Source organism: Cervus elaphus, chromosome 2, assembly GCF_910594005.1.
Source record: "Cervus elaphus chromosome 2, mCerEla1.1, whole genome shotgun sequence".
NCBI classification, from domain to species: Eukaryota; Metazoa; Chordata; class Mammalia; order Artiodactyla; family Cervidae; genus Cervus; species Cervus elaphus.
Window position 1 is genome coordinate 7,011,874 of NC_057816.1, and position 27,409 is coordinate 7,039,282.

At 57.8% G+C, this 27,409-nt stretch overlaps 2 protein-coding genes and 1 long non-coding RNA gene across 4 annotated transcripts in view; 2 read left to right on the forward strand and 1 right to left on the reverse strand.

Moving 5' to 3' along the window:
- The window catches only part of LOC122709367, a 32,561-nt gene extending 31,313 nt beyond the window's left edge, over positions 1-1,248 (forward strand). Inside the window, exon 6 of the long non-coding RNA XR_006345492.1 lies at positions 1,117-1,248. This is a non-coding gene — a long non-coding RNA (uncharacterized LOC122709367). The remainder of the gene's footprint in view (positions 1-1,116) is intronic.
- Positions 411-11,515, reverse strand: OVOL1 (ovo like transcriptional repressor 1). The gene is made up of 4 exons (XM_043926659.1): positions 11,083-11,515; positions 4,521-4,738; positions 2,682-2,871; positions 411-2,515 (listed from the first exon to the last, which is right to left on the reverse strand). The coding sequence occupies exons 1-4, from the start codon at positions 11,180-11,182 to the stop codon at positions 2,220-2,222; spliced, it is 804 nt and encodes a 267-aa protein (XP_043782594.1). The 5' UTR covers positions 11,183-11,515; the 3' UTR covers positions 411-2,219.
- AP5B1 (adaptor related protein complex 5 subunit beta 1) lies at positions 10,333-22,337 on the forward strand. Of its 2 annotated transcripts, none has more exons than XM_043926647.1 (3): positions 10,333-10,445; positions 19,454-19,621; positions 19,721-22,337. In XM_043926647.1, the coding sequence occupies exons 2-3, from the start codon at positions 19,472-19,474 to the stop codon at positions 22,202-22,204; spliced, it is 2,634 nt and encodes an 877-aa protein (XP_043782582.1). In that variant the 5' UTR covers positions 10,333-10,445; positions 19,454-19,471; the 3' UTR covers positions 22,205-22,337. The 2 variants fall into 2 exon arrangements, with proteins under 2 accessions (XP_043782582.1, XP_043782579.1); XM_043926644.1 differs by lacking the exon at positions 10,333-10,445 and adding an exon at positions 19,026-19,088.
- Positions 22,338-27,409: the final 5,072 nt, after the last annotated feature.

Here is a 27,409-nt window from a genome sequence, read left to right on the forward strand (position 1 = left end):
CAGCACTGTGCGCCCATCCCAGAGTGTGGCTGGAAGGTCAAGGGTGCTAACACACAGCGTACCTGGCCTGGAACCAAGGCTATGTGGGTGTGACCATCCCCACAGCGACGTGTCTGACCCAGAACTGACAAGAACTTCGTGCCCTACTATTTAGGGAATGCGGCTCTTCCTCCTATGGCCCTGGCAGGGTATGGGGCCTGTGGCCACCACGGAGAACAGAGCAGGGCCCTGGGGTCAGCAGGCACTGAGTGCTCACACCATGGACAGGCCCCTTAATTGAGCAGGCTCCTGTCTGGACTTGAGGGCCACTGCTACCTGTGAAAGGCTGAGACTTTGCATAGAATGCATCCATTGTTTTGATTAATTTCCCTGTAGGTGGAAAAAAGAGGCCTATGAAACAAAAACGCTGAAACACAGAAAATGACAGTTCTTTTATTTTGCTAGTTGAGGGAAAAGTTATAAAATAAAACAGACAACAGAGCTCTGCAGCCTCCTTGGATGGCAATGAACAGAGATGGACAATGACCAGGCAACGCACACAGGGACACAGACACGTAAACAAGACAGAACGTCCAGAGAATGTTACTGTATACATTACAACTTCCAGAATACAGCAGCTCTTGCAGGCCCTAAAGTAAAATGAAGCCATACTCTTCCAAAACCATCCACACACATTCAGAGCTGTGCCGGAGAAGGCCCCCTCCCGCATCCCGGGCTGTGTGGATGCTGCAGGACAGGCCAAGGCTGGGTCCACCTGGGCTGTGGCTTCGCGGGGCAGCTCCACCTGCTCCGTTGTGTTCTCTTTCGAGTTTGCCTTCTCATTCTTTGGCAGACTAGCTCCAGCCCCTGCCTGTCTCTCCCTTTTGACCCACAGCCCTTTCCTGTTCTTGGTAGGAAACCCGGCTAAAGCCAGGGGAGCTTGGCCGAGTCCTTCTAAAGGAGCAGCCCATGCAGGGGTGGCTCCCTCCTCAGGGGCTCAAGGGCCAACCCCGCTGTCTGAAAAACAGCAGAAAGGCTACAAAGATAACCTGTTAACCATCTCACACCGTCCTCCCTCCAGAAGTTTCTGATGTGTCTGGTTATGACTCTGTCCCACTTTTTTGCTCTTGTCCTAAGGTTTTTGACTCAGCCAGGAAAAAAGCAGACCTCGAAGCCTGGCCCCGCACTCTTCTTGTTACTGCCGGCGGGGGACCCCTGGGCGCATCACAGACTCATCACCCCACCTCTGGTCTTAGCCCCGTGGCCCCAGCCAGACAAACCCTCGGCCTCTGGAATGGTGAGTTGTTCCGCCCATGGTCTGTCATCAAGAGGCCAGGGGGCTCTCGGTCACCCGGAGGCTGGCCTTGAAAGGATGTAGGAAGGAGGCAGAATTCCAAGGAGGGAAGAGCAGAAGCTGTGATGGCCTGTCCCGTCAGGAGGAAAGAACGGGGCGCAGTGCACCCTCCCCCAGGGCTGGAGGGAAGTCTTCGATTAAATATCTTGGGAAAGATGAGGGTGGGTGAGGGTGGCCACCCCACAGCCGAGGCACAGGGGAGGTGTGAAATGTCCAGGATAAATAGAACTGCGTGGGGAGGAGAAAAGCCAGCTCCATCCTCTCTTAAAAGCAGTCGCCATCGGCACCAAAAATATATTAATATCTGTACACTTGTCATCTTTTAAAAAAAGAAATAAAACCTCCTTGGCACCAGTAGTTGATTTCTTAAAAATGAGGTGATACGTGGCAAGGCCTCCCGTGTACACACATCCACTGCTGTGCACACGTGTGTGCATCTCCCTGTCGACGAGCAGAGCCCTGCAGCCCTGAGCAAGAGGAACACGGCCGGGTGGGCCATCGCCAGCTCCTCCACCGCCGGTGTTTGCCGGGGTGCCCTTTGTCAGGGCACCCGACTGCCATCCACAGGGAACCAGCTGCCCCTGCCCCGGGCTTCAGAGGCGAGGGACAAGAGAATCACCTTCCCGTACCTCGTCTGGGAAGGAAGTCCTATCTCTGGACTCAGCTGCTCCACAGGGAAGGCAGCCCCGGCCCCACCCCGCCCCACACGTCTGCCCAGGCTCGGAGCAGCCTCTGTCCAAAGACACCAGTGCAGAGGTCAAACAGTGCCAGCCTGAGCGAGCACGCGTGGCCTGCTCCAGGCCCGCCCTCGGGTGCTCCGGCAGGAAGCCGCAGAGGGCGGGCTGGCAGGGCAGCGAGGAGGCGGCCCCCGCCCTCTCGGGGCGCCTCAGACGTGGTGGGCGCCCTGCAGCAGGGAGGTGACGGTGTTCTGCAGGGCCACGGCCACCTTCTTGGAGGTCTTTCGCAGCAGCGGGCTGTCGGGGTGGTGCTCCTTGAGGTGGAGGACGTGGCCCTCCTGGCTCTCGGACGTGCAGCCGCACTCCTCGCACACGTACAGCTTGGCCCGCCGCTCCTTGTACGCGTACTTCTGCTGCACACCGTGGATCTTCTTGAGGTGGGACTCCAGAGAGCAGCGCTGCGTGAAGGCCTTGTCACACAGGCTGCACTTGTAGGGCCGCACGCCTGCAGGGAGGGCAGCGGGGGCGTCAGGGACCCGGCTCTGGGGTACGGGAGCCCCGACCCCCCAGCGGCCCGACGGAGGGGACGAGGACGTCCGCCCCGCGCACCCCGGCCACCCCACGATGGCCACGCGGCTGCTGGGCCTCGCCGCCGGGCGGGCCCCCCTCACCTGTGTGGGTGCGCACATGCCTCTTGAGGTCGAAGGTGTCGTTGAAGCCCTTCCCGCAGTAGGTGCAGAGGTGCCTCTTGACGTCGTTGTGGCACTTCATGTGGCGGTTCAGCATGCGCTGGTAGGTGAAGGCCTTCTGGCAGATGTGGCAGGTGAAGAGGTCTCCGCTGGGACCGTCCCCCAGCGTCACCTGTGGGCGAGGGCGGGGTGTGTGACAGACACCCAGGTGGCAGATCGGGAAGATGCACCTCGCCAGCCCCCGGCCCCAAGGAGGGCGCTGCCCACCCAGGGGCCACACCGCTGGGCACTGGCTCCCAGAGATGGGGTGGTGGAGCCAGAAGCCGCCTTAGGGTCCTTGGTCAGCCTCTTGTCGGGCTCCTGAGTCCCTCTGCGAGGCCCTTCCTTACCGTCTCTAGAGGCAGGCGGCCAGCTCCCAACAGAAAGAGGGCAACTCTCCCTGACAGAAAGTGCCCCCTTCACTGAGCCCAGGCTTCCTCTAGCTGCTGCTCAGTTCTCCGTCTGCACCTCAGGACGGGGAAGGTTCCACGACACGGTCATGGTCTCTGTGCTGCCCTCCTGGGCTGAGGCCACCGCTGGGGGCCCAGAGCTCCCTCGCCTCACGGGCCAGCCCAGCCCCGGCCTTTCTTGAGCCTGACATGGTCTAGTCTGGGTCCCTTTGCCACCCTGATGACTCTCTTTATAAAGGTTTTTCATTTTCAGGGTAACTGTGGAACACCTCAGATCTGTTCAGAAGTGGAGACGTGGTCTCCGGGCCCTACCTCTGAACGCTCAGAGGTTACTTGTGCTTTGTGGGGGCCTTGTCGCTGGCCACGCCGCCCGAGCCCCCCGGGCCCGAGGTGCTCCCCTGTCACCCATGCTGCCTGGCCCCGCGCAGCTCCTGGCACCAGGTAAAGGCCGTGTTGCTCACTGAGCAAGCCGTTTGGGGTCAGGACTCACTTCTCTGCCTCGTCTATGGTCCTGTGCCCTCTGCTTTCCCTCCATGCACTCCTTAGCTGCTGGGGCTCAAGGGCTGGGAGGAGAGGACCTCGGGGATCGGGGCGCTGTGTGAGCTCCCCTGTCAGCTGCCCAGCACATTTCCTGGTGATTCCTGGTGGGTTACAACACCCGGCCTCCATGGTGAGAGAGGAGGAGCAGCCTTTCCCTGCCAGTTTTCTCTGGTCTCTTGGCTCATAGGAAGCTCCACTGACAGCCCTTCCACTAGATCACCACTGGCAGGTGCTTCCAGGTTCCAGAACTTTCAGGAACACAGGCCTCGTGCTCCTGGAAAGCAGGGCCGTTTCCGCCGCCCTGTGCTTCTTCCTGCCTCGGCTGCTGAACCCGGGTTCACCAGGCCCCGCCCGAGATGCAAGGCCCTGGGTTGGAAGCGTGCACTTGGACGAGGCAGAGACTGCCGGGCACACGCCTCAGGGGACAGCTGACCACTGAGCAGATCCCAGACCTCACTCTCGTGGCGGCGGAGACGCAGGCCAGGCTGGGGTGCAGAGCCAGGCTCATGCCTCCCCACTTTTCCAAGCACTTCTGTGTAAGGGGTGCCTCCCCTTAAGGCCAGAAACGAAACTAAACAACACCCACAAAGGACTCCAAAGGGCTGGATGTCTTTCGAACCTCACTGCTTCTCCCCAACACGTGTCATCCTCACTTCAGGCTCACTTGTCTTCTTTCCCACTCTGTCTGTGCCCCAGGGAGGCTCACATCTGTAGAAATCTGGACCCAGATCCAAGGCCAGTTTGTCTAATCTCATTTGGGCCATGCCTCGTGGGCGGGACCCACGTGGACCCACGTGCCCCTGGGCCTCAGAGACACTGTGAGGGTCAGTACCTTCATCTTGGTGCGCAGAAAGCCGTGGTCTCTGCTCTGCGGGCCTGCCAGGCGACTCATGTCTTCGGAAGGCAGCTGGGCAACCACGCAGGGCCCGGGGGTCACACTATAGCTGGAGTTCCGAAGGCTCATGTCCAAAGCCAGGGGGCAAGAAGGGGGTTCAGCCACCGACGGCTCTGGTTCGTGGTAGGGCTGTGGTGGACAGAAGCCCAGGCTGACTGCGAAGAGAAGAGCAGCCAGGTGAAGGGCGTGGAGGAGAAAAGGGGACTCTGTGGGGTTTCAGGAGGGCTCCCTGGCAGTGAGCCACCGTCCCGCCCCTCGCAGGCATGTGGCAGAGCAGGGCTGCCCCCAGCCCACTGCCCGCCACACCTCCCTCCCACCCCATTAAGGTAATTACAGGTGACGCCAGCCAAGCGCCACGGCCCACAGGCCTGCCCGCTGAGTAATTTGTGTCTTAGCGGAACTGGGAGGACCGAACCTGCGCTGCCAATTATTCCTCCTGAGCCGTCTGCTGGCCCCACCTGGGCCAGTCCCCCTGGATTCCAGGCCTCATCCACGCTCCCACAGGGACAAAGGGCAACACGGGAGGCCCGGGACCCCGGGACTCACTGCAGCCCCAGATGGGTGCCGGTGGTCAGGGCCACTCAGGGCCTCTCGTCCAGGCAGATTTAGCCGCTGGTTGTGGGAAACTGGGTGGTCCTAACCCCTCCCTCCTTCGGGCCGCCGTGTCCCTGACACCTCGGCTGTTTGGGGCTCCAGGCTCCCCACTCCCGCGGGCCCAGCCTGGCAGGCAGACAGGTGGGCGGGGCGGAGCAGGGAGGAGGTCAGGGAGCAGCAGGTGGATGCGGCCTAACAGTCTCCTGGGCAGCCTGCCTGCCTGTGACGCAAGCCTCCCCCGCAGCAGGGACCGCTCCTCACCGCTCCGAGCTCAGTTCACGGTGGCGCCTGGAGGGCTTGGGCTCCCCCCCTGGGCAGTGACAGCAGCAACAGCGAGCAGACACCTCACACACGGGGGCTTGGACCCCACCCTGACTAGAGAGGAGGGGAGGTCTCCCGAGTGACAAAGAAGAGACAAGTCTCACACCCCCAGAGCCGAGGCAAACAATCTAATGCTTCAATTTAGTGTTTTTCCCTCAAAGAGGCTAAGCTAGGAACATTCTCCAAGCCTCAGAAGGAAAACTCAAGAGGGGCACAGGGAGGAAAGGATGAGTGGGCTTCCAGAAGGGGACTCGGGAGGTGGACTTAGGGTTTCAGAACCATGAACAGGCCCCCCCGCGCCGCTGCCCCCTGGCCGGTGAGACAGTGGATGGGGATCTGGGGAGGGCCGGCCCCGGCAGGACGCATCGCTCAAGGCTGGAGGCGGAGGGCTGGGACCCGAGGGGGCGGAGGACATGCTGATGGAGGAGAGGCAGCTGTGAAGGCACCCCAGTTTCGGGAGAGGCCCGAGCTCTCGCCCCCTCAAAGCACAACAAAGGTCTGACGGGGAAGAATGTGCTTGCCCGACACCCAAACCCGTTCGGCTGGCACTGGCGCCGTCTGTCTGTCCGTTTGGGGATTCTAATGAGCCACCTCATTCTGGGAGTTGATTCACCAGCGCCTGGCCCCGGCCTGGCCTCTCTCCAAGCCCTGGGCGGCTGGACGTCAGGCCGGAGCTCTCGGGGGTCCCCCCAGTCTTCCCACAGGGATGGGGTCTGCTGAGGGGGTGCGTGTCCGAGAGCTGGCAGCTTCAGCTGATGCCAGCTTATGTGGCTATTGGCGATCCTGCCTGGGAATTCAAAGCTGGATGACAATTTCCATTTCTCAATCCAGGTAGAGATAAGCAGGAACCTCTACCCTCTCTATCTTTCAGTATCGGGTAGCATGAGCGAGGCTCCCCGGCGCTGGAGCCGGGCCACACCGCCTGCACATGGAGCAGTAGACGGAGGAGTAACAGCAGGTAAGGGTTAACCGGTTTGCACCCCAGTGAGTTGTCACCCTGGCTCCCTTGCTCCACTCGGGGTGGGGGTGGGGGTGTCCAAGGCCAGGGTTCTGAGATCTCAGCTGGTTTGGGGAGAGACCAGTGCCTGCCTCTCTCATTCCACAGAAACCCCCGAAGTGACGGTGCCGGGGAGCTGGGGACAGGGAGCGGGCCCGCCTGGCCTGCCTCCACGCCGCTTCTACCCCAAGCCAGGGGCAGGTGAGGCCATCAGGGTGGGGTGCTCGCCTCCTCCCACCCGCCCCGCCAAACCTGTCTTCCCGCCACCCTCAGGAGTGTGTCCCGCCGCCGCACGCACAGGGAGCGCTCAGCCGCGTGCGGCTCCTGTGGCTGGGTGTCACCGAGTGGCAGGAAGCAGAACTGGTTGGGCCCTGCCGGCGCTGCTCTCTGTCCCCTAATTAGACGTTTCCGGCAAGGTGGCGGCCGCTGTGGCTACTCATCGCCCCCCCACAGCGGAGGAGCGTGGCCAGGCCACGCCAGCTGGGCCCTCTCCCTGCAGCCTCAGGGGTTCCAGGGCTCCCCTTCTGTCCGCCCAGCTTGCCTCCACCTGGATGAGGGGTTCAGAGCAGCACCCCCCGCCAAGGTCTTCTCCCCCCGCCTCGGCCTTCAGCAAGTCCCTCAAGCTCCTGGCCCAAATACCAGACAGGGTGCTGGGTCCTCCCCATGCGAGACCTCAGGCCAGGGCCGGACTCTCTGGGCAGAGCAGGCAAAAGAGGCGTGAGGACACCCGGCCTCTGCCTCCCAGAGGCTGCGGCTGTGCCGACCTGGGAGGGGGTCGGGGCTCAGCTCAGCCCTGAAGCAGGCCGGAGGGAGCCCCGTGTGTCAGCACGCCCAGGCTCCTGTCAGGCAGCCCTGCATCTGCATCAGGAAGGCAGGGTCCCCCACAGCCGCCTCCTCCCGCAGCCAGGTCAGCTAGCAGGGCTTCACAGGAAGCCAGCGAAGCCAACTGCCCGAGGTGGGCAGCCCTGGAAATGCAACCGGCCGGTCTCTCAGCCTGTCGTTCCCATGCTACGAACACCAAGGGTTCCCCTCCGGCGGGATCGTCCCCCCTCTCCGCCAACCGTTTTTCATACTGAGTCCACAACGAAGGCCAGCCGGCGCACCCCAGCCCTCACTCCCAGGCGGACGCCGCAGGACTGGGCAGTGTTCGCGTGCTGCCCATCCTCCCGGGGCAGCACGGGGACCCCCTGTGGGAGGCCACGCAGCCCCGGCTGAGAGTGAACAGAGTTAAAGAGGAAAGCTGACGTCAACAATGGCCACGCTTTGCTCCTGTCCTCCCGGTGCCCAGAGGACTCGTCCTCACCTGCTCTCTTTCTGGGACAAACAGTCTGGCAGGATTCTGCCTCAGGTCACCCAAGCGAGGGACAAACAGCTAGGGCAGCTTGGGTGACGGCACCCCGTGGGACAGCCAGGAAGCCCACCCAGCCCACCCTTCCCACCCGTGGGCTGGCTGCCTACCTTCCCAGCCTTGCTCCACGGAGACCTCACTGCCAACCCTTCCCAGGAATTAGAATAATTACCATCAGAAGCATAATTGCGCCCCAGCTCCACTCTGTCCCACCCCCACACGTGTACTCTGGGGCCCCAAGCTGACTTTCTCAGCCTTCCTATCTCGGCCGGCCAGGAAAGATAGCCGCCCAGCAACCCGCACGGCCTCGTCAGAGCCAGGCTGGGGAAGCTCCAGTCCCCCCACCTCAGCCTGGCTGCCTCCCTGGGGAGGGCACGTGCTGGGGAACTGGCAGAAGGGCCCACAGACTCTGTGTCCCAAGCTGGGGAGAGGGGAGAGGCCCCGGGACGCTCATGGCTGGAGCGTGTCCTTTAGCTTCCAGGCAGGGTCTGCCCCTCCAGGGCCTTCCCGGCCTTTCCCTATTCCTCTCAGCAGGGGCCAGGAGTACCCCCGCTTCATCCCCATTCCTCTATTCCTGGAGCTTCCTCTTTGGTCCAGGAGATGGAATTTAGCCCCTGGGTACAGGTGCCTGAGTTCATCCTCAAGAAACCAGCATCCCTCCAACAGTCAGTACTGACACAACAGGAGAAGTGCTGGGGAGATGGGGGGCAGGGGGCCCAAAGAGGGGGCTTCTTAACCACGAGCCCTTTCAATGCTCCCGGCAGGAGTGGCACCGTCTCCCACCCCCACGGCCTTCCAGCCCCTGTGCCCACCTCTGGGCCTTTCCCTCAGCTTTCAGGGGAGACTGAGGCCAGGGGACTGAGGGTGGGAAACCTCTAGAACTGTGCCTCAGAGAAGAGGCTGGAGTGCTGGTCAGCCTGGGGCCCTGGAGTCAGAGCCTTCAGTCAGTAAAGCCCTTCTTTCCAGGCATTCTTTGCTGCCCTGAGGGTCTCAGAGGACTGGGTGGGGAAGGTCAGACCTCAGATGCTTCGTTCCCCAGCCCTCCCAGTGCCTCTCCCGGTGGGACCGGACGGGGTCAACGCTTAGCTGGTCACAACGTGCTGAGTCTGTGGGGTGGGGTGAAGGAAACGTGCCCAGCCGGCTCCTGGGGTCACGGTCCGCTGGTGATGGAATGGCCCAGTCAGGGGACAGGCCACCACAAAACACACTCCCCACTCTCCAGCCATCTGAGGCGCCCGAGCGTAGCCCGAGAACATTCGCTTTCTCATTTCCAAAAACTGTGGGAAAACTTGCTAGTGGGCCACATGGTTTTGAGGGGCAAAAGTCAGTTCTTTGACTTCTCCTCTTTGCTTGACCCCACAGGACTTTGCCTGGCAACTTCTCACCTGCATGTCCAGGTTAGACCCCACCCTACGTCCAGGGTGGTCCTGCAGGCTGAGCGGCTCCGCTCACCCGGACAGTAGCAGCAGGTGGCACAGACCATCCAGAGCCCTCCTCTGCACCTGCTGGGCCTGCCCCAGGGTGTAGGTGCCCCCCGCCCCCCACCGCCACTCCCACCGCGGCCACCAGAAATGCGGTGGGGAAAACCACCAGCACACAAGGCAGCCAACAATTTGAACGAGCGGAATTTCTTTGTCCTTTGTAAAAGTCAACACATGATCTGTTACTGATTGGGATATGAAATAAAACTAAAAATAACAGCACACTGAGTCTCAAGCAAGGCTCCGCTCACCTTTAACACAGTCCAAGTTCGGTTTATCAGATCCCAAGGAGCAGCTAAGCAGCAAGTCAAACACAGGTGAGGGAGGAGCAGGAGCAAGGAAGGGGGCCCGCGGCCCTCACCCTCACCCCTTCCAGACCTGAAATACCATCAACTCCCTGGGGAACTTGGAGAAACAATAAACCGCACAGAGAATCCTGGGCCTGCTCAGGTCCCTTGCTGTCTCAGTTTCCCCACTGGGATCATCAGGGCTTTTGGAACATTCCCTCGTCTTAAGGAGGCTGTAGACAGGGGCCAAGGCGCTTGAGACAAGGCTAAGCTGTGAAACACCCTGCCAGCACCCTAGGCCATAGGATCCTGATACCGGTCAGGCCAACGCTTCACTCACTGTCTCCAACCTTGCATTCAGGAGAGAAACTGAGGCAAAAGCCCTCACAGGGCCCCTCACCGCCCTCATTTCGCCACTTTCCTACAAGGCCTGGGGCGGTGCCGGGGAGCCTGCAGATCAAGGGTCAAAGTCGGTTGGTTAATTACAACCTCTCCCCCCTTGGAGGCGCTGGGCAGGGTGTTCAGCGCATCCCCCGCCCCACCCCCCAGGCCTGGGGAGGGGGAGTTCCGAAGGAAACCTGCTCGCTCCTGACCAAAGATTCTGTTGGGGGTGGGGCGGACAGAAGGTTAACAAGGAAGATGCCGCCGGGGCAAGAAACAACTGGGGTTACTCATTCCAAGTTGCCTCCGACGCTGTCAAGGCGTCTTCCGAAAATAAACTGGCTGCCTCAGCTTCCCCCGGGCTGGTCCCTGGCTGTGGGACGGCTTCTTTAAACCCCCTTTCAGCTCACTGGTGTCCTCTTCGAGGCTGAAGGAGGCGCGTTTCTAACCGAGGTGAGACCCGATCCCACCTTTGTCTTCAGGGCTGGTGGGGTGCAGCCGGCGCCTTCCCCACCGTCTGGCATTCCTCACGGCTGGGGGCTCCCTGCCTGCCCGACCCCCACGGGGACCTTCTGGCCACCGGCGTTGTGGGGGAAACGGAGAGAGCAATGAAGGTGGCCTACGCTCTGGGTCTTCTCTTGCATTTTGCACAAACCTCAGCCCAAGCTCCAGCTCGCTCCCGGCCCCCCCAAAGTGGCACCGCTCCAGTGCCCTCCGCCCGCCCCATAAAAGCCCTGGCTTTCTGGATTTACGACGCGAGAGTGGAGGGTCGCCGGGGCGGTGACACACCCCGTTGCCTCCCCTGCGCCGCAGCTCAGGCCGGTGGAGGGGAGGGCGGCCCCGCGCGAGCCCGCGCGCCCCCGCCGGGGCCTGGGAACCGCTGTGCCCCCGCATCAGGTCGCCCCCGCGCCCACCCCCGCCCCTACATGGCCGCTCCTTCCGCCCACCCTCCCCTCCCCTCCCCTTCCCCCGGCGCCCGGGGTCGCCGCGCCCGCGCGGGCTAACGGGGCCGCGGCCGCTTAAACATTAAATCGGGCGCCCCGCACGCCGGCCGCTCGCCGGGGCCCCGGGCGCCGGGTGGGCGCCTCACCTGGCACGTAGATCTCGCCGCGCTCCTCGTCGGGGAGCTCGCTCCAGTTCCTCTTGCACGTGGAGACGCACGGCTTCTTCACCAGAAAGGCGCGGGGCATCGTCGAACCCTCCTTGCGCGGCACGGGCCGCTTCCGCAACTAGAGCCGGAGCCGTCCCACCTTTCCCGGGCCGGGCTGGAGGCGGGCGGGGGGTGGGGAGGGGGCAGGTCGGAGAAGAAGTCGCCAAAGCGGCCGGGACGGCGCGCGCCCGTTTCAGCTCGGCGGAGCTGTTGCGTCCTCCGGTCCCAATGAGGTCCCCTGCAGCCAGGTGCCGCGGGCGGCGGGGAAGCGTCTCCCGGCGCGACTGGCGTCCCTCGCGGCCGCTCACGGAGTCTTAAAGTGCGAGCCGGCCGGACGGGTTCACGCTTTATTGGCTCGCGGCGGTGTGTGTTGGTGGCTGGGGCGGGGAGGGGGTGATCGGAGCTAATTAGCTTGGAGTGGCCCGGGGAGCGACGGCGCATGCGTTGGGAAATAACGGTGACAACCCACCTATTTGTTACCTGTCGAACCGGTTTCCATTCCGCTGCCGGTGAGGTGGCCTCGCGGCCTGGGCGGGGTGGCCGGGCGGGGGCGGGCGCAGGGCACCCGGCTGCCGGGCCGGCCCGGTTGCCGCCCAGCGGGAGGGCTAGCGTTCGCCAACCGGAGTTTCGGAGAGAGAGCCGACGAGCAGGGGAGGGAGGGGAAGGGGCAACGTTATCCGGCGCTCGCACGCTCGGCCGGTGATGAAATGAAACTCTCCCGACAGGGCTCGGCGCGCCCCGGGCGCCTGGGGAGGCGCGAAGCCGTCGGGCGAGACTGGGCGGCCCGGCCCACACTTGTTGAACCGGGCCTGGGCCCAGGCGGCCCCGGGTCTCAAAGGCCTGGCTGAGCAATTCGTGGCTCAACCCAGAGGTATTGGCTGGTCGCCGGCTCCGTGCGGAATGGCACGCGGGGCCGCAGGAGCGCGCAGGCCGGTGGACCCGCATGCCAGGCCGCGCCGGCCGCAATACAAAGCGGAGAGCACCCGCCGGGCCCGGGGCCGCCGAGAGTCTGCCTTTCGGCGGACAGGTGTGGAAGGCTTCGTGGAGGAAGGGTCTTTTAAACCGCTCTGAGTCCGCCGCCTTCCCGAAAGACCCCAGCGCCTTAGCCATTGGGGTGCGCCAAAGCCCTCGTCTTTGTCCCAGATGGCCCGATTTCGGGTGCAGCAAGACTGGAGGGGAGCGGATGGTGGAGGACCAGCTTCCTTCGCCTGGCTGCACCACGGCAGGCAAAGAGCTTGTGTCCTACGCTGAGCTCAGGTTCAGCCTGGGACCCCTCACTCCAACCATTCACCCGGAGGGAGCCCCCGCCCTCCTCAGAAGCACCGGGTGGCCTCCGTGAGGCCCAGTAACTGTGACGCTTGGGCCACGGGGCTTCTCTTACCAGCTGACTAGTAAGGGCAGGGATGGGACCCCTTCCTCTTTTAGCTTCCCCCGCTTCCCCCATGTAAAATAAACTAATATTTCAGAGTCCCGGCCACACACACACCTTTCTCACATATTAAATGTTTGCTAGAACAGATTAGGAGGAAATGAATCTGATAAATGAATTCACACAGTTCAAAAGTCAGGAGTCAGAAAAGGAGCAGCCTGCCTATGGTGGACTTTCAGGCATGTAGTGGAAGAAGGTAGTTTTTCAAGAGGGAGGTTCCAGAGGCCCTTAACATCCCCCCACAGGACTTATGTGGAGCATACCCTGGAGGGGTGGGGAAAGGGTGGACTTAGGGGCCAGATAGGCCTCCTCTTCTACACCTTCCTGGAACCCGGGAGTCTGGCCGGCCGAGGAGCTTTCCTTTCCAGCCTGTATTGTCGGTGACCTGAGAATCCCATTGTCTACCTCCTGGGGCCATGTATGAAATGGTGTGAGATCTGGCAGGGGCATTAATGTTTGCCCCCTTCCCCTTCCTTTCTCAAGGCTCTGCCTCCCACAGCCCACACTTACCTTGTTAGCCATCCACTCTTACCCTGGACTCTCAAACATCCAATAAATGTTTATTGAGCACCCTGGTTGTACCAGACCTTGACAGGGGCTGGGACACAGTAGGGACTTCGTGGAAACTCTGATGAAGTCTTCATGGATAACGCTGGACACAGGCAGTCCTTCTCATGGGGGAAGAACTCAGATGTCTTCACTTGTGGAAAGAAAGTTCCCCAGTGTAGCCAGTGTATAGAATGAGGCCCCGGGAAGGAGAGAGATTTGCCTGTGTTGTCCACCGCTCTATCTATAGCATCTGTAATGGCGCCTGGCACATAGTGGGTGTCAGTGAATGTTTATTGAGTGAATAGCGTATGTTTCTTTTTTAAAAAAAATGACTTTATTGGCTGTTCTGGGTCTTTGTTGCTGCTCGGGCTTCTCTCTGGTTGCAGGGGCAGGCTTCTCATTGTGGTGGCTTTTCTTGTTGTGGAGCATGGGCTCTACGTGCTCGGGCTTCAGTGGTTGCAGCCCACGGGCTTAGCTGCTCCACGGCATGTGGGATCTTCCCGGATCATGGATCAAACCTGTGTTCCACTGGCAGGCAGATTCTTTACCACTGAGCCACCAGGGAGGCCCCTAGCCTATGTTTCTTGACTCATGTGACAGTCTTTCATGTTCCAACTTTTGCTCTAATAGAGGCATAAATGCAGAGCTAGTTTTTTTTTTTTTTTTGATTATAAGGAAAACTATAATGTCAGTTCAGTGACAAAAGGCAGCTCTCGGAAATTGGGGGCGGCATGGAGAATGTGACTAGAGTGCCAATGGCAAGGATGTCACTCAAGCTCAGAAACCCAGTGGTGCCACTTTTTTCCACTTGGGAACTGGAAATCGAAATTTGTGTGTGGAATCTACCAATTTTTATCTTTACTTATTTATGGCTTCACTGTGTGGCTTGCAGGATCTTAGTTCCCCAAACAGGGATCGAACCCAGACCCTCAACACCAAAACTTGGAGTCCCAACCACTGAACTGCCAGGGAATTCCTTGAAACCTACCAGTTTTTAAACACTGACTTCCCTTAAAAAAAAAAAAAAGAGTCAAATAAAATACATTTGTGGGGCAGATTTGACCTATGGGCTGTCAGTGTGTGGCTTCTGGTTCATGGTCTCTGGTTCTGGTTCATCTAGAACTAGACAGTGTATGTGAACTTGGGTAAACACTGAACTGTGAGCTCCATAAGGGCAAGCACCTTCTGCTCTGTTCACACAATGCCAGTTCAGTATCATTTTCTCCTTAATTCAGTCAACAAATGTTCATTGAACACCTGCTATATGCTAGCACTGGGTATTCTGTGATGCAAGACAAAGAAGGAAACGATTAGTGTGGTGCAGAACATTCAGTTAGTGGTGGATGGTGACAGGCAGTTCAGTTCAGTCGCTCAGTCGTGTCTGACTCTTTGTGACCCCACAGACTACAGCACACCAGGCTTCCCTGTCCATCACCAATTCCCAGAGATTGCTCAAACTCATGTCCATTGAGTCAGTGATGCCCTCCAACCATCTCCTCCTCTGTCGCCCCTTCTCCTGTCTTCAGTCTTTCCTGGCATCAGGGTCTTTTCCAGTTCTTCGAATCAGATGGCCAAAGTAGTGGAGCTTCAGCTTCAGCATCAGTCCTTCCAGTGAATAGTCAGGACTGATTTCAGGTGACAGGCAAGGGGCACTGAGATCTGAATGAGAGGTAGGAGCCAGCTGTGCAGAGCAGGGAAGAGCATGAAGTGTAGATGGATCAGATGGCTCAATGGCCCCAGAACAGGAGTGCGCCCCTGGTGTGTGTCTGTGTGTATGTCTGTGTGTGATGAACAGAAAGGTGGCTGGATCGTGAGGGGATGGGAGGGTGTAAGGTCTGAGCTGGGAGAGGCAGGTCTGCCATGTCATGTGAGGTTCAGGGCGATGGGCAGCCTTGGGGTCTGCGATGGGGAGAGGGGAGTGCATCAACAGGTGAGGGGAGCAGCAGGGAGATCAGTGAGGAAGCTACTGTCGTGGTCCAAGCAGGAGGGGATGGTGGCCTGGGTCACAAGTGCTGATTCCAAGTGTCCTCAGCAGACCTGCCTCTTTGATACAGTGGACAGGGGTGTGAGGAGACAGAACCCCAACAGGCAAGTAAGGACCATGCTTCCCAAAGACTGGTGGCTGGCAGCCACCTTCAGTGCCTGGTTTCTGTCCTGAGCAACTCTGGGGAGAGCCAGGGCAGGAGTCGGATGGAGAAGTTTTAACCCCTTCCTGTTCTCAAGAAGGCTTCTGGGAGGAGCTGGGGGTGGTGGGGTGGGACAGGCTTAGAAGCATGGCAGCTGGAGGTGGAAGAGCTGTGCTGAGGGGACAAGCAGAACACCAGTCCTGGAGCTGGGCTGCCCTAGCCAGGGACCTGGGCTCAGCCACGTCTGTACAGAGGGCTCCGAGTTCCAACTCTGCTGTCAAGAGATGCTTCTGATTCGCTTTGGCCAGGAAGACTAGCAGCCCTTGAGAATGGACTCGGCCTTAAAGCAGGCTGCTGGTGCCCGGGCCGCTGCGGCCTCTGCCTGGCTCAAATAGTGGCCTTTCCAGCCCTGTTTGACAGGAGCCCGTGGACACTGCAAAGCCCCGACAAACTGTGACGTGCGGTGGGCGACACTGATGCCGCCATCGCTTGCCGAGTTTTGTCCTGTCAGTTCCCAGGGTGCCTGGTGTCTGCCTGCACCTCCCTCTCCATGTGTTCCACTCCGATCCTTGGGAGCTGAATGGAGTCCCTGGGGCCCAGCAAGCTCTGGCCCATTGTGTGCCCACCACGCTGTTGGCCCTCTGTCCACTGACCTGGCCAAAGCCGGTTCCCAGCTCAGGCCTCTCTTCCGCTGCTCCTTCTCCCCCGAGGCATTTCCCCACTTGATGACTGGCTCTCTCTCCTCACTCAGGTTTCAGCCAGACATGCCCTCTTCTAAGAGGCCTCTCTGAGTGCCCCAGCTAAATCCTTGTCCCGCCAATCACTTCTGTCCCATTACCTTATTTTATTATTCTTTTTTGCAGCATCTCTTTCCATGAAATTTTGATTTGTCTTGTCTGTTCCATTCTTCCTCAGTGTAAATTCTGTACATGCAGGACCTCTTTGAACGTCATTTTTAGTAGCTTTATTTAGATATAGTTCACATACCCATAAAATTCACCCTTTTAAAGTGTACAAGTCAGTGAGTGGGGTTTTGTTTTGTTTTTGGCCATGCTTATAGGACCTTAGCTCCCCCAGCAAGGATTGAACCCGCACCTTCAGCAATGAGAGCATGAAGACCTACCACTGGACCAGCAGGGAATTCCCAATTCAGTGGGTTTTAGCATCTGCACAGAACTGTGCAGCCGTCACCACTGTCTTCAGAAACACTTTCATTGCCCCCTAAAGAAACCCTCTACCCGTTAGCAGCCACTGTCCATTCCTCCCACGCCCCAGCCCCTGGTACCCATGGCTCTGCTCTCTATGAATTTGCAAATTGATGTGCTCTTTCTTTACATAAGTAGTTTTTTAAAAAATTTATTTATTTTTAAACTGAAGTATAATTGCTTTACAGAATTTTTCTTTCTGTCAAGCCTCAGCATGAATCAGCCTAGGATACACATATCCCCTCCCTTTTGAATCTCCTGATGTGCTCTTTTTAAAGCGCCTCTGTATCCCTAGTGCCAGTGATGTGGGGATGGGTTATCGCCCATTTCACAGATGAGAAAACCGTGACTCAGGACCCCTCTGGAAACAGACTTTCCCTATTTTAAGCCTTGCATCTCATGTCTCCCCAGAACAGGGCTGCCCTGAGGAGGATGGAAACTTAGCAGAAAGAGAAGAAATGAGCTGGGGGGATGGGGTAGGGAGTTCCCTGCTGCAGCCCACACCCGGGGCCTCTGGGCTGGGAGGTCACTCTTGGGGGTGGGCTTGCTGACTGCAGATTCAGTGCTGGTGGACTGAGCTCAGTGTAACACCTGGCCTATGCCAGGGGCAGTACCAGCAGCCCCCTCCCATGGGAGCAGACACCTGGGCAGGCAGGTGAAGGCAGACAGTAGCTGCCCTGAGTGGCAGGCCAAGTCAAGGGTAGCAAGGGGCTGTTGCCTGAAGGGTGGACTCCACATTTTAGGAGCTCTGTGACTGAGCAAGTGACTACACCTGGCTGGGCCTCCCTTTCCTTCTCTGTGGATGGACCCCATCCTCGGGTCCCTCGGGGTGCTGTGAACCTCCATGAATCCATGCGCATGCTCCCACCACAGCATCCAGAAGCACAGCGCCAGGAACTCCCGCCCTCCAGACCCGGGGCTCCAAGGAGCCAAGGCTCTGAAAGACTGGCGGCTGTCAGAGGCCGAGCGGGGGCCAGAGCCAGCATAGTATTTCCTGACCCTTTGAAGCCTGGCTCCTCCACTGTAAAAAGGGGCTTAATAATCATTCTTCCCTCCCTGTAAGTGGTGAGGGCTGGGGATGTGCAGTTATCAGCACCCTCTGGGCCTCAGACAGGGAAACCAGACAGGCTCCTTGTTACCTCCAAGCTGCCTTCCCTCCCAGGGCTGCTGTCATCCTGGCCTCTTTCATCTTAGACTTAATTAGCCGGCAGCCCCACCCCGCAGCCTCCCCGGCAGGAGTCATCACTCCCATTTTATAGGTGGGGAAACTGAGGCACCTAGAGGGAAGTAGTTTGGGGCTGCCGCCTGTGAGTCAACTGTGGAGCCGGGGCCCTAGAGGAGCTGGGACTGGGTTTTCCAGCTGGACTTGTCCCTTGGGGTGGATCCGCCTGGCACCCTGGGCACCCAGAAAGCCTCTTCTCCAGCTCTCTCTACCCCACCACTCCCTACCACCTCTCATCTGGAGGGCAGCGGGATGGGAGTAGGGAGGGGCCTGCCAAGCCTGGGGAAAGGAGAGAAACCAGTTGGCAGCGGCTAGCATGGGGGCTCGGGCCTGTTTCATCTTCAAAGCAGGCTAATTAGAGCCTGGAGCGTTACTCAGACCGGTGGGCTGTGGGTGTGGGGTCTGGACACCTGCGGTTCTGTGCCCTGGAAACCGGCGGTCAGTGGGGCGTCTGCAGCCTGGGCCCCAGACCCAGGAGAGGCTGCTAGGTGAGCCCCAGGCTCAGCCTTCTGAGTACCCCCAAAGAGCCCTGGTCCAGCCCTCTGGAAGTCAAGGTAATGGGCTTGGGCACTGCTTGACCCCAGATCTGCGGCGGCAAGGCCTGTTTCCCGGTCCGTGCTAAGCGTCCTAGGAGACCCGTGACCCGCCGGGCCCTGCCAGTCCGCACGTCTGCATCCCGTTGTCTTCCGGCTTCATTGCAGCTGGTGACTTGGCCCCGCCAGCTTTACCCTAGCTGACCGTCGGCACGGCCTCCGGCAAAGGTCAACAGCTTCCGCCTGCCTCTTTCCCGGCGCCGGCTCCGCGCCCCCAAGCCGAGCGGGTGGGGGGCCTGGGGCTGGCGTCGGGGAAGCGAAGCCAAGTCCTGCGGCGCCTGCCCGACCGGTTCCGCCAGGCCCGCGGCCGCCCGGGACTGCACCTCGCACACCCCCCAGCGGCCACACCGAGAGCCCCAAGTAGTCGTGATCCACTTCACCCCCCGAGTCTGCGGGCGCTGGACTAGCGTGCGCTGCGCCCGGCGCGCGGTGCGCGCGGGTTGCCGTTCTCGGCATCCCGGCAGGCGCGTGGGCCCCCGGCCGCTGGCCACCCAAGCGCCCTGAGATTGCAGTCGGCGCGCCCACGGGGACCCGGGCACCGGGAGCCCGGGCCCACCCAACTCCACCGCCTCTGCCTGGGCCTGCGGCGGTTTCGGGGAAGGGGGGCCTGCGCAGAGCGGGACAGTTACTCAGCCCCAGCGAAACCGGCGAGTCGGCACCTGCCGGCCGGGAGGGCGGGGGAGGTGGTGGCCCCGTTACGGCCCCGCCCCCGCGCGGGCCCCGCCCCGTCTCGGCCGCCCACGCGCCGTGCGCCCCGCCCCGCGCCGCCAGCCCGGAAGGAGCCGGCCGGCCCCAGCGCCAGCGACCGCTGAGTCAGGCAGGGTGAGAGGGCCGGCCCGTTACCGCGGGCGCCGGGGGCCGGGGCGGTGCTGTGGTTTCGGTGCCGGTTGCGGGCAGGCGGCCTAATGAGCTCTCTGCACGCACCCCGCGCCAGCGGCCCGCCCGGAGCCCCCGCCCTTGCTCCCCGCGCTCTTGCCCCGCGGGGAGCCTGGCGGCCCGCCCCAGCGTCACCCCGAAGCCTCTGGGTTTCATCTCGGGACCCGGATACGGGGTCCCCGCTGGTGTCTGCGCGCGGCCGAGGGCGGCCCCTTTGGGGTCCGCGCAGCGGCTCGCGCGCCCTCTAGCGGCCCTGGGGCTCCTGCGCGTCCCTGGGCCGCACTTCGACCCTCCCTTGCCTCTCTCTGCAGGGATCTGTGTGCCCGACCATGGGCCCCCTCGGCCGGGAAACCTGGGCCCAGCGCCTGGGCGCCTTCCGGGCCAGCCCGTCCGCCTTCATGGCAGGTCCCGAGGGTGAGGATCTGGGTCGTGACCTGCTGAGCGACTTGAGGAGTGAGAAGCTGAGCGAGCCCGTGAAGGTAGGCCCCCCTGCCCGAGCCCTGGCCCCAGGTGGTTAGCCCACCGTGTCCTGACCCTCAACTTCGTGATGCCCACCCCACGCCCTCCCCCATCTCCAGGTTGCCCTGCTGGCTCTGTGCTTGGAGTACCCAGCCCAGCTGTGGCCGGACGCCCCTGCAGCCGAAGCAGCCGCCACGTCTCTGTTGGACACTCTGGTCCTCCTACCCCCGCGGCCCTCAGCTCTACGGCGGCCCCTGCTGCTGGCGGCCACCACAGCCTTGGCGGCAGGAGGTGCGCTGAGCCCCGCCTCGGGAGCCTCCCGCCGGCTCTTGCCCCTGTTGCTAGGCTTGGCCTCGGGTCGCGATTTGGGGCGAAGCTTCGGCCCTGCCTCGGAACAGCGCCCCCTGCAGGCCACAGCGTGGGAATGCCTGCGCGAACTGGAGAGCTGCCGGCCGGGGCTGCTGGGGGGCTGCCTGGGGCTGCTGCGGGCCCTGCTGGGACGCGAGGGCCCGGTCCAGCCCCTCAGCCTGCTGCTGGCACTTGCTCTGCGAAACGCCTTGGTGATACAAGCCAGGACCGGGGCCGGCCTGCAGGGCCTGCTTACGGCTGGGGACTCTTCCATGGAGGGTGGATCCTGGAACTGGACGCTAGCTGAGGAGGGTGATGTCCACCTTCAGCCCCAGGCACCCAGTTGGCCGGCGGCTGAGGAGGGCGAGTTTGGCCTTGCGGCGCTGGAGCTCAGTCCTGAGGAGGCCCGGGAGCTGCGGGCCACTGTGGCCCAGCTTCTGGATGCCTCCTACCTGCTCACTCCTGTGGCCCAGGCCCAGCTTCTGTGGCTCCTGGGCTGGGCCCTGCGGGGTCTTCGGGGACAGCCACCAGTGCTCTTCAAGCCGCAACTGGTACGGCTGCTGGGCACAGCCCAGCTGACGCTGCTGCACGCCACGCTGGCTCTGAAGGCGGCCTTCGGCGAGGCCCTGTTCACGGCCCAGGATGAGGTCTTGCTGCTTCGCCGGCTCACCTTGGCTGCTCAGCACCCAGCCCTGCCGCTGCCCACCCATCTCTTCTACCTGCACTGTCTCTTGAACTTTCCTGAGAACTGGCCGCTGGGACCCACAGGTGAGGAGGCCGCCCCACTGTTGCTGGGGTCCCAGCTCTGCCGTGGCCTCCTGCCCAGCCTCCTGCATGAGCCGATGGCCCTCCTGGCCCGCCTGCACCTGCTGTGTCTTCTCTGCATGGAAGAGGAAGAAAAGGAGGAAAAGGGCCAGGATCAGAGTCCCCGGCACTATCTGGAGGAGCTCCTGGCTGGCCTGCGGCAGAGGGCGGCCCTGGACAGTGGCCCCCGGGCCTTGGCTACTCTCTGCTTCCAGGCCTCATACCTAGTTGCTCACTGCCTGGCTGGGCAACCTGTGGTACTGACACCTTTGACCCAGGGACTGGCCCAGTTGTACCGAACCCGGCCTGCGCTGGCTCCCCATTTCGTAGATCTCTTGGATCGAGTGGGCCCTGAGCTGCAGGAACCCTTGAGGGTGGCCTTGCGGCAGGAGGTGGTGTCCAGGCCGGGCAGAGAGGAGGCCCTCCGTTGGCACCTGCTGATGCTGGCCAGGGTGGCAGACGGGGATGCCCAGAGTGCCACCCTCAACTTTCTGTGGGCTGCAGCCACCCACTGCACGGACTGGGGCCTCCAGCAGGCCCTGCTGCGGGTCTGCCGGGCCCTGCTGCGGGCAGGCGTTGGAGGAGGCCTGGCGGACTTGCTACAGGCGCTGGCCAGGCAGCTGGAGGACCCTGATGGGCAGGACCACGCACGCCTCTACTACATTCTCCTGGCCCACCTGGCAGGCCCCAAGCTGGGGGTGGCCCTGGGCCCCTCCCTTGCCGCACCTGCACTGGCCTCCTCACTGGTGGCCGAGAACCAGGGCTTTGCTGCGGCGCTGATGGTGCAGGAGGCTCCGGCCCCGGTTCGGCTAAGCGTGGGTCCCCGCAGAGCCGAGGGCCCAGTCCCGGTGCTCCAGCTCCAGGTGGAGGTGCTAGAGCCAGTGTATTCTCTGGAGCTGCGCTTCCGTGTGGAAAGACAGCTCTACGCACCCTTGGGGGCTGTCCACGTGCCCTGCCTGTGCCCCGGCCGCCCCACCCGCCCTCTGCTCCTGCCTCTGCAGCCTCGACGCCCGGCTCCCGCGAGGCTGGCTGTGCGTGCCCTGTATAGCACACCCAGCGGCCTCACGTGCCACGCTCACCTGCCACCCCTGCTTGTGACCTTCGCTGACCTCTTCCTGCCTTTCCCCCAGCCCCCTGAGGGGGCCCGGCTGGACTTCTTTGAGGAGCTCTGGGACTCCTGCCTGCCGAAAGGTGCCGAGAGTCGCTTGTGGTGCCCTCTCGGCCCAGAGGGGCTGGAGGCCTTGGTGTCCCGCCACCTGGAGCCCTTTGTGGTGGTGGCCCAGCCCCCCGTCAGCTACCTCGTAGCCATCCGTCTGCCCCCAGACTCGCGGTTGCTGCTGCGGCTGGAGGCAGCCCAGGCGGACGGAGTGCCTGTGGCCCTGCGGACTGACGACTGGGCCGTGCTGCCCCTGGTGGGGGACTACCTCCGTGGGCTGTCAGCGGCTGGCTGAGCCCCGGAGCCAGGCCGGGGGCGAACAGGACCGTGGCCTTTGCAGGCTCTTGCCCTGGAAGGGCTGCTGAGAACCAGGACACAGCACTGTGGCTCCTTTCTTTAAAACACACAAAAAATGACATTTGCTAACAGCACTGACTGGTTTGTTTCCTTTTGGGGCCTGGTTGGGGGCAGGCAACTGGGATGGGGATCAGAGGCTCTAGGAGAGCTTCCAAGCTATGGAACCCCCAGACTGCAGGGCATCAAACTTCCTTCCTGCCCAGATATGCCTAGCATTCTCTAGAATCCCTGCCCAGGAGGTAGAAGAAAAAAGAGCCACATCTTTGCTTCTCAGAGAGGGATAAGCCTTGCCCCAAACCACCCAGCAAGTTCGGAATGGAAATGAAGCTGGGTTTGGACCTGACCTATGAGCCAGTGCTTTTCAACTCCAGAGCTTTGCAAGGTCCCTGCACCCAGAGCTTAGTTTAGCTAGGACGGTGGACCGATGGGAGAAGCAGTGAGAGTAAGCTGTAGCAGCCTGCTGGTCCCTGCCCTAGGGAAGGGGGTTCCTAGGCTGTGTTGATTGGAGCCAACTTGGAAGGATCTGCTAGTAAGGTTTGGGGGCTGATGGAACGGACCTCCCATGATCTGGGCTGAAATTAAGATGACTTTTCCTCACTGCAGCCTTCCAGGCTCCTCATTCCATGGAATTCTCCAGGCAAGAATATTGGAGTGGGTTGCCATGTCCTCCTCCAGGGGAAATTCCCGACCCAGGGATAAGCCCACTCTGTGGACCTAAGAATCTTGCCAGGTATGGAGACAGTTCCCCCAGTCCTTTTTCCAAACATGCAAGATAACAGGGTTCAGATGTATTCAGGCCAACTCTGCTACTAGTCACCAAGCTGTTTTCCTCACACATTGCCTCACTTCATCCTTGCAACAGCTCAGCAGGGCCCCACAGATGAGGAAATCTGTAGGCCAGAGGGGTTGAGTGATTTTCCTACAGTCACCCAGCTGGTTGGTAATCATGTTTTGTCATCGTGGATCAGGTTTCCATTACCACAGGGCCGCGTCCCCACTCCTCCCTGCCCTGGATGTCCCCCAGAGGCTGTAGGAGCAGCAGTGGTGAGTGCTGGGTGGAGAATGGCCAGAGGCTTGGGCCTTACTGCTCTGGGGAAAGGGGCTCTTTGGCCCCTGCCTCTTGGGCACCCAATCTTCCCCTCCTATTTGGGGTGGGCGAGGGAAGGAAAGAAGGGCTCAAGAAGGACAAGTAGGGCTGTTGCAGAGCTGGTCAGGAGGAGGTCTGTCCAAAGGTGGAGCTGCTGCAGTAAGTTGCCATGTGATCTGGGCAAGCCATTGCCAAACCAGTAAGTGTTCAGTTCTAGGAAACAGAAGCCAAGTCTGCAAATGTTAACGAGTGTCTGGAGTAGGTTAGAGCTTGGACTAGGGGAAGAGACTGGAAGTTGTCTATAGGATTTTTGAAACATGACTTTTGAAACACGTCAGTTCTGGGGAGCAAAGAGGTGTAAGGGAAGGGATTATACTTTGGCATTTGAGTATAAAAGGGGAAACAAATGGAGAAATTTCACAAGTTCCCCAGGACAAAAGAACAAAATCAGGCAACCCACGCTCCTCCCCCACTCAAAACAAACAAATCCTTTAAAGTGTCTGGACTTTTCAGTGTTGACAGAAGAGGGCGCACTAAACTAGGGCTCTTAAACACCCAGCCCCACAGGACAGAACAAGAAAAAGATTAACAGGTTCATATAGAGTTATTGCAAAATATGAGAAAATGAATTTCATGACATATCTATGAAACCCAATTCACACACATTCCTGAACAAAAACAGCAACGAAGCAAAAGAAAGCTGTAATAGAACACTCAGAACTAAAACAAGCATTTGAAGGCATGCAAAGTCACCTGAGAAATTTAAAAACCCAAGACGAAATGAAAAGAGAGTTGATTGAACTTGAGGCAGGAGGTAAGCAGCTGGAGTTCATGCCGTGTGGACAGAAACTCCAAAAGATCAATAGGACAATTGAGAGAGGAGGCTGGATGGGCCCTGCCCAGATAAAATATAAAAGAGATCACATATTTCTCATTCTTGAAGTCAAAGGGACCTTCCTGTCTAGAAAGCTCCTTGGAGATCAAAAGGGGAGTGATGCCAAGGCTGCCTTCCAGGCTACCCACTGGAATCCACCTTGGCTGAGATGTGAGGGAGGGTCACATCTCACACAAGGGAGGATCATGAGATATACCACAAACGGGCTCAGAACCACGCAAATCAAAATGATCGATCAAAAGAAACCCTGAAGTAATGCCCCATAAATGTGATTCAAACTACCGGCAGGTGTGACTGTCTCTGAGCCCACCTGTGTGTCTATGCACACGTACCATTCTCATTTCCTCCTACTAAACACTTCGCTTGTTTCACTACTTTCTGTTTTTGTGGGAATCCATTTCTGCAAAGCTAAAAGGCCAGGGCCTTGTCACTGACCACTGATTGCGTGGCTAGGATTCAGCTCTCGCTGACATGGCCTGACCTCAATCCCTGACCGGGAACTGAAACCCTGCTTCAAGCCACTGCAAGTGGAGGCCATCCAAGATCAAACTCAGGAAAGAAATGGAAGAAACAGACAAAATTAACTAGAACTAAAGATTACATTATAAGATGCTTGCAGGAGAACAGACTCAAATAAAAATATAATAAGTGGCATTGAAGAAAGAAAAACAAGAGAATGAAAATGAGATAAATACCTAGAAGGGGTCAGAAGAAACTAATGGAAACAAGACAGTCAAAAAGGAAACATCTGTATTATTAGAGTCCCTGGAGAAAAACTAAACAATGAACCAGAAAGTGTTAGTGGCTCGGTTGTGTCTGACTCTTTACCACCCCGTGGACTGTAGCCTCCCAGGCTCCTCTGTCCCTGGGTTTCTCCAGGCAAGAGCACTGGGGTAGGTTGCCATTCCCTTCTCCAAGGGATCTTCCCAACTCAGGGATCAAACCTGGGTCTCCTGAACTGCAGGCAGATTCTTTACGGTCTGAGCCACCAGGAGAACCAGAACTGGTATTTAAGACTATAAGAAAACTTTCCAAGAAAAAAAAAAAATCTGCACATTCAAAGGGCCCACTGGGAACCTTGGGAAATTAACCCAGAATGATCAACTTTGAGACACATCCTCACAAAACAGATTTCAAAGATTTAAAAAAAAAAATTTCCAAGATCTTTAGGCAGAAAGATTGAATAACTTACAAAGGCAAAAGAATTGGAAGGGTAATAGACTTTTAAAAACTGATGTGGAAAGCAGCAAAACAATGCAACAGTATTTTAAACTGTGAAGAGAAATAAACAAATGCCCTGTTTGAGGAAGACTTTAACATCTTTTAATCAGTAACTGACAAATCAAGCAGGCAGAAAATCAGTAAGGATGTAGTTGAACTGAGCAGCACCATCAGTCAACCGGATTGAATTATAGAATACTTCTATAGATGATAGAACATTTATAGATTACAGAATATTGTATCCAACAAGAGCAGAATACATGTTATCAGGTACACATGGAACATCCACTGTGACAGACCACATTTTGGGCCATAAAACAGACCTTAACAAATTTAAAAGAATACACATTTGTTCTTGAATCACATTGGAATTAAACTAGCGATATCAATGACAGAATGATAACTGGAACATTCCCAAATATCTGCAGATTAACCAACATACTTTCATATAACAACATGGGTTGAGGAAACCTCTTGAGAAATATTAAAATACTCTGATCTAAATGAAAAGGAAAATATAACTTGTTAAAATCTGTGTGATTCAGTGGAAGCAATACTTAGAATGAGGCTTATGGCATTAAATGCATATATTAGAAAAGAAGAAAGATCTAAATATCAATTATCTAAATTTTTGCTTTAGTATACTAGAGAAACAAGAGTAATATAAGCCTAAAACAAGTAGAGGAAGTTAAATAACAAAAACTGGAGTGGAAATCAATAAAATGTCAAACACAAATTCAACAGAGAAAAGCAATGAAACCAAAAGCTGGTTCTATGAAACGATCAGTAAAATTGATCAGCATCTAGCCAGGCTAACTGAAAAAAGAGAGAAGACACAAATCATTAATATCAGAAATAAAAGAGGAGTCTTCGTCACTCAGCCCATGGACAGTAAAAGGATAATAAATATTATGAACAGTTGTATGCTCAGTCTGATAACTATATGAAATGGACCAATTCCTCAAATGACACAAAGTAACAAAATTTACACAAAGGGGAAAAAAAACCCTTACACACAGGAAAAAAAAGATTTGCATAGAGCTATCTCTAGAGAAAGTAAATTAATAATTATAATAGTTAATATTATATGTTCTTAATATATAATTAGAATATAATAAATATGTGAGATGGGTTAAACTAGATGGGAGGAATCCTTTCACACTGTACACATATGTCAATTCATCATGATGTACACTTTAAATGTTTTCTAATTTTATATGTCAATTATATCTCAGTAAAGTTGAAAACAAAAATCTCTTGAAAGATAACAAAAAATAGTGAAAACCTCCTAAAAAAGAAAGCAACTGGCCAAGATAGTTCCCTGGTGAATTCTCCTTGTGAAAAAAAATTTGAGAAAGAACAATAGCAATTCTTTACAATCTCTTTCAGAAAATATTAATAGAAGCAGAGGGAACAACACTTCCTAACTCGTTCTCTGAGACCAGCATTATCCTAATACCAGAACCGGATAAAGACATCACAAGAAAGGAAAACTACAGAACAATATCACTCGAGCATAGGTACAAAAATCCTTCGTAAAATATGAGGAGATTGAATTCAGTATCCTTACATGTATGCTAATACTTTAGAAAAGAGTAAACAACAGAAAAGTAAACTAAAATATTTTAAAAGTTACACAGGGCAGGAGAGAACAGGTTAGAGGGAACAGGGATAGACACTAGCTTTCTCTAAATATATCTTTGTAGTTTGACTTTGGAAATGAAAATAATCGCACAAAGTAAAACCAAATCTTTTAAAATCTATTTCTAAAAGTCAAAAGTCATGAAACACATGAGCCTAACTTTTTATCCAACTGGTAGCATAATCACAGAACTTAAAACCAGTAAACTGACTGTACATCCTAGTGGAATGTATCTTAAGGACAAAAAGAGCTACAAAAATAATTTTTTAACTGGTAATCATATTGTTAGTTGTAGTGT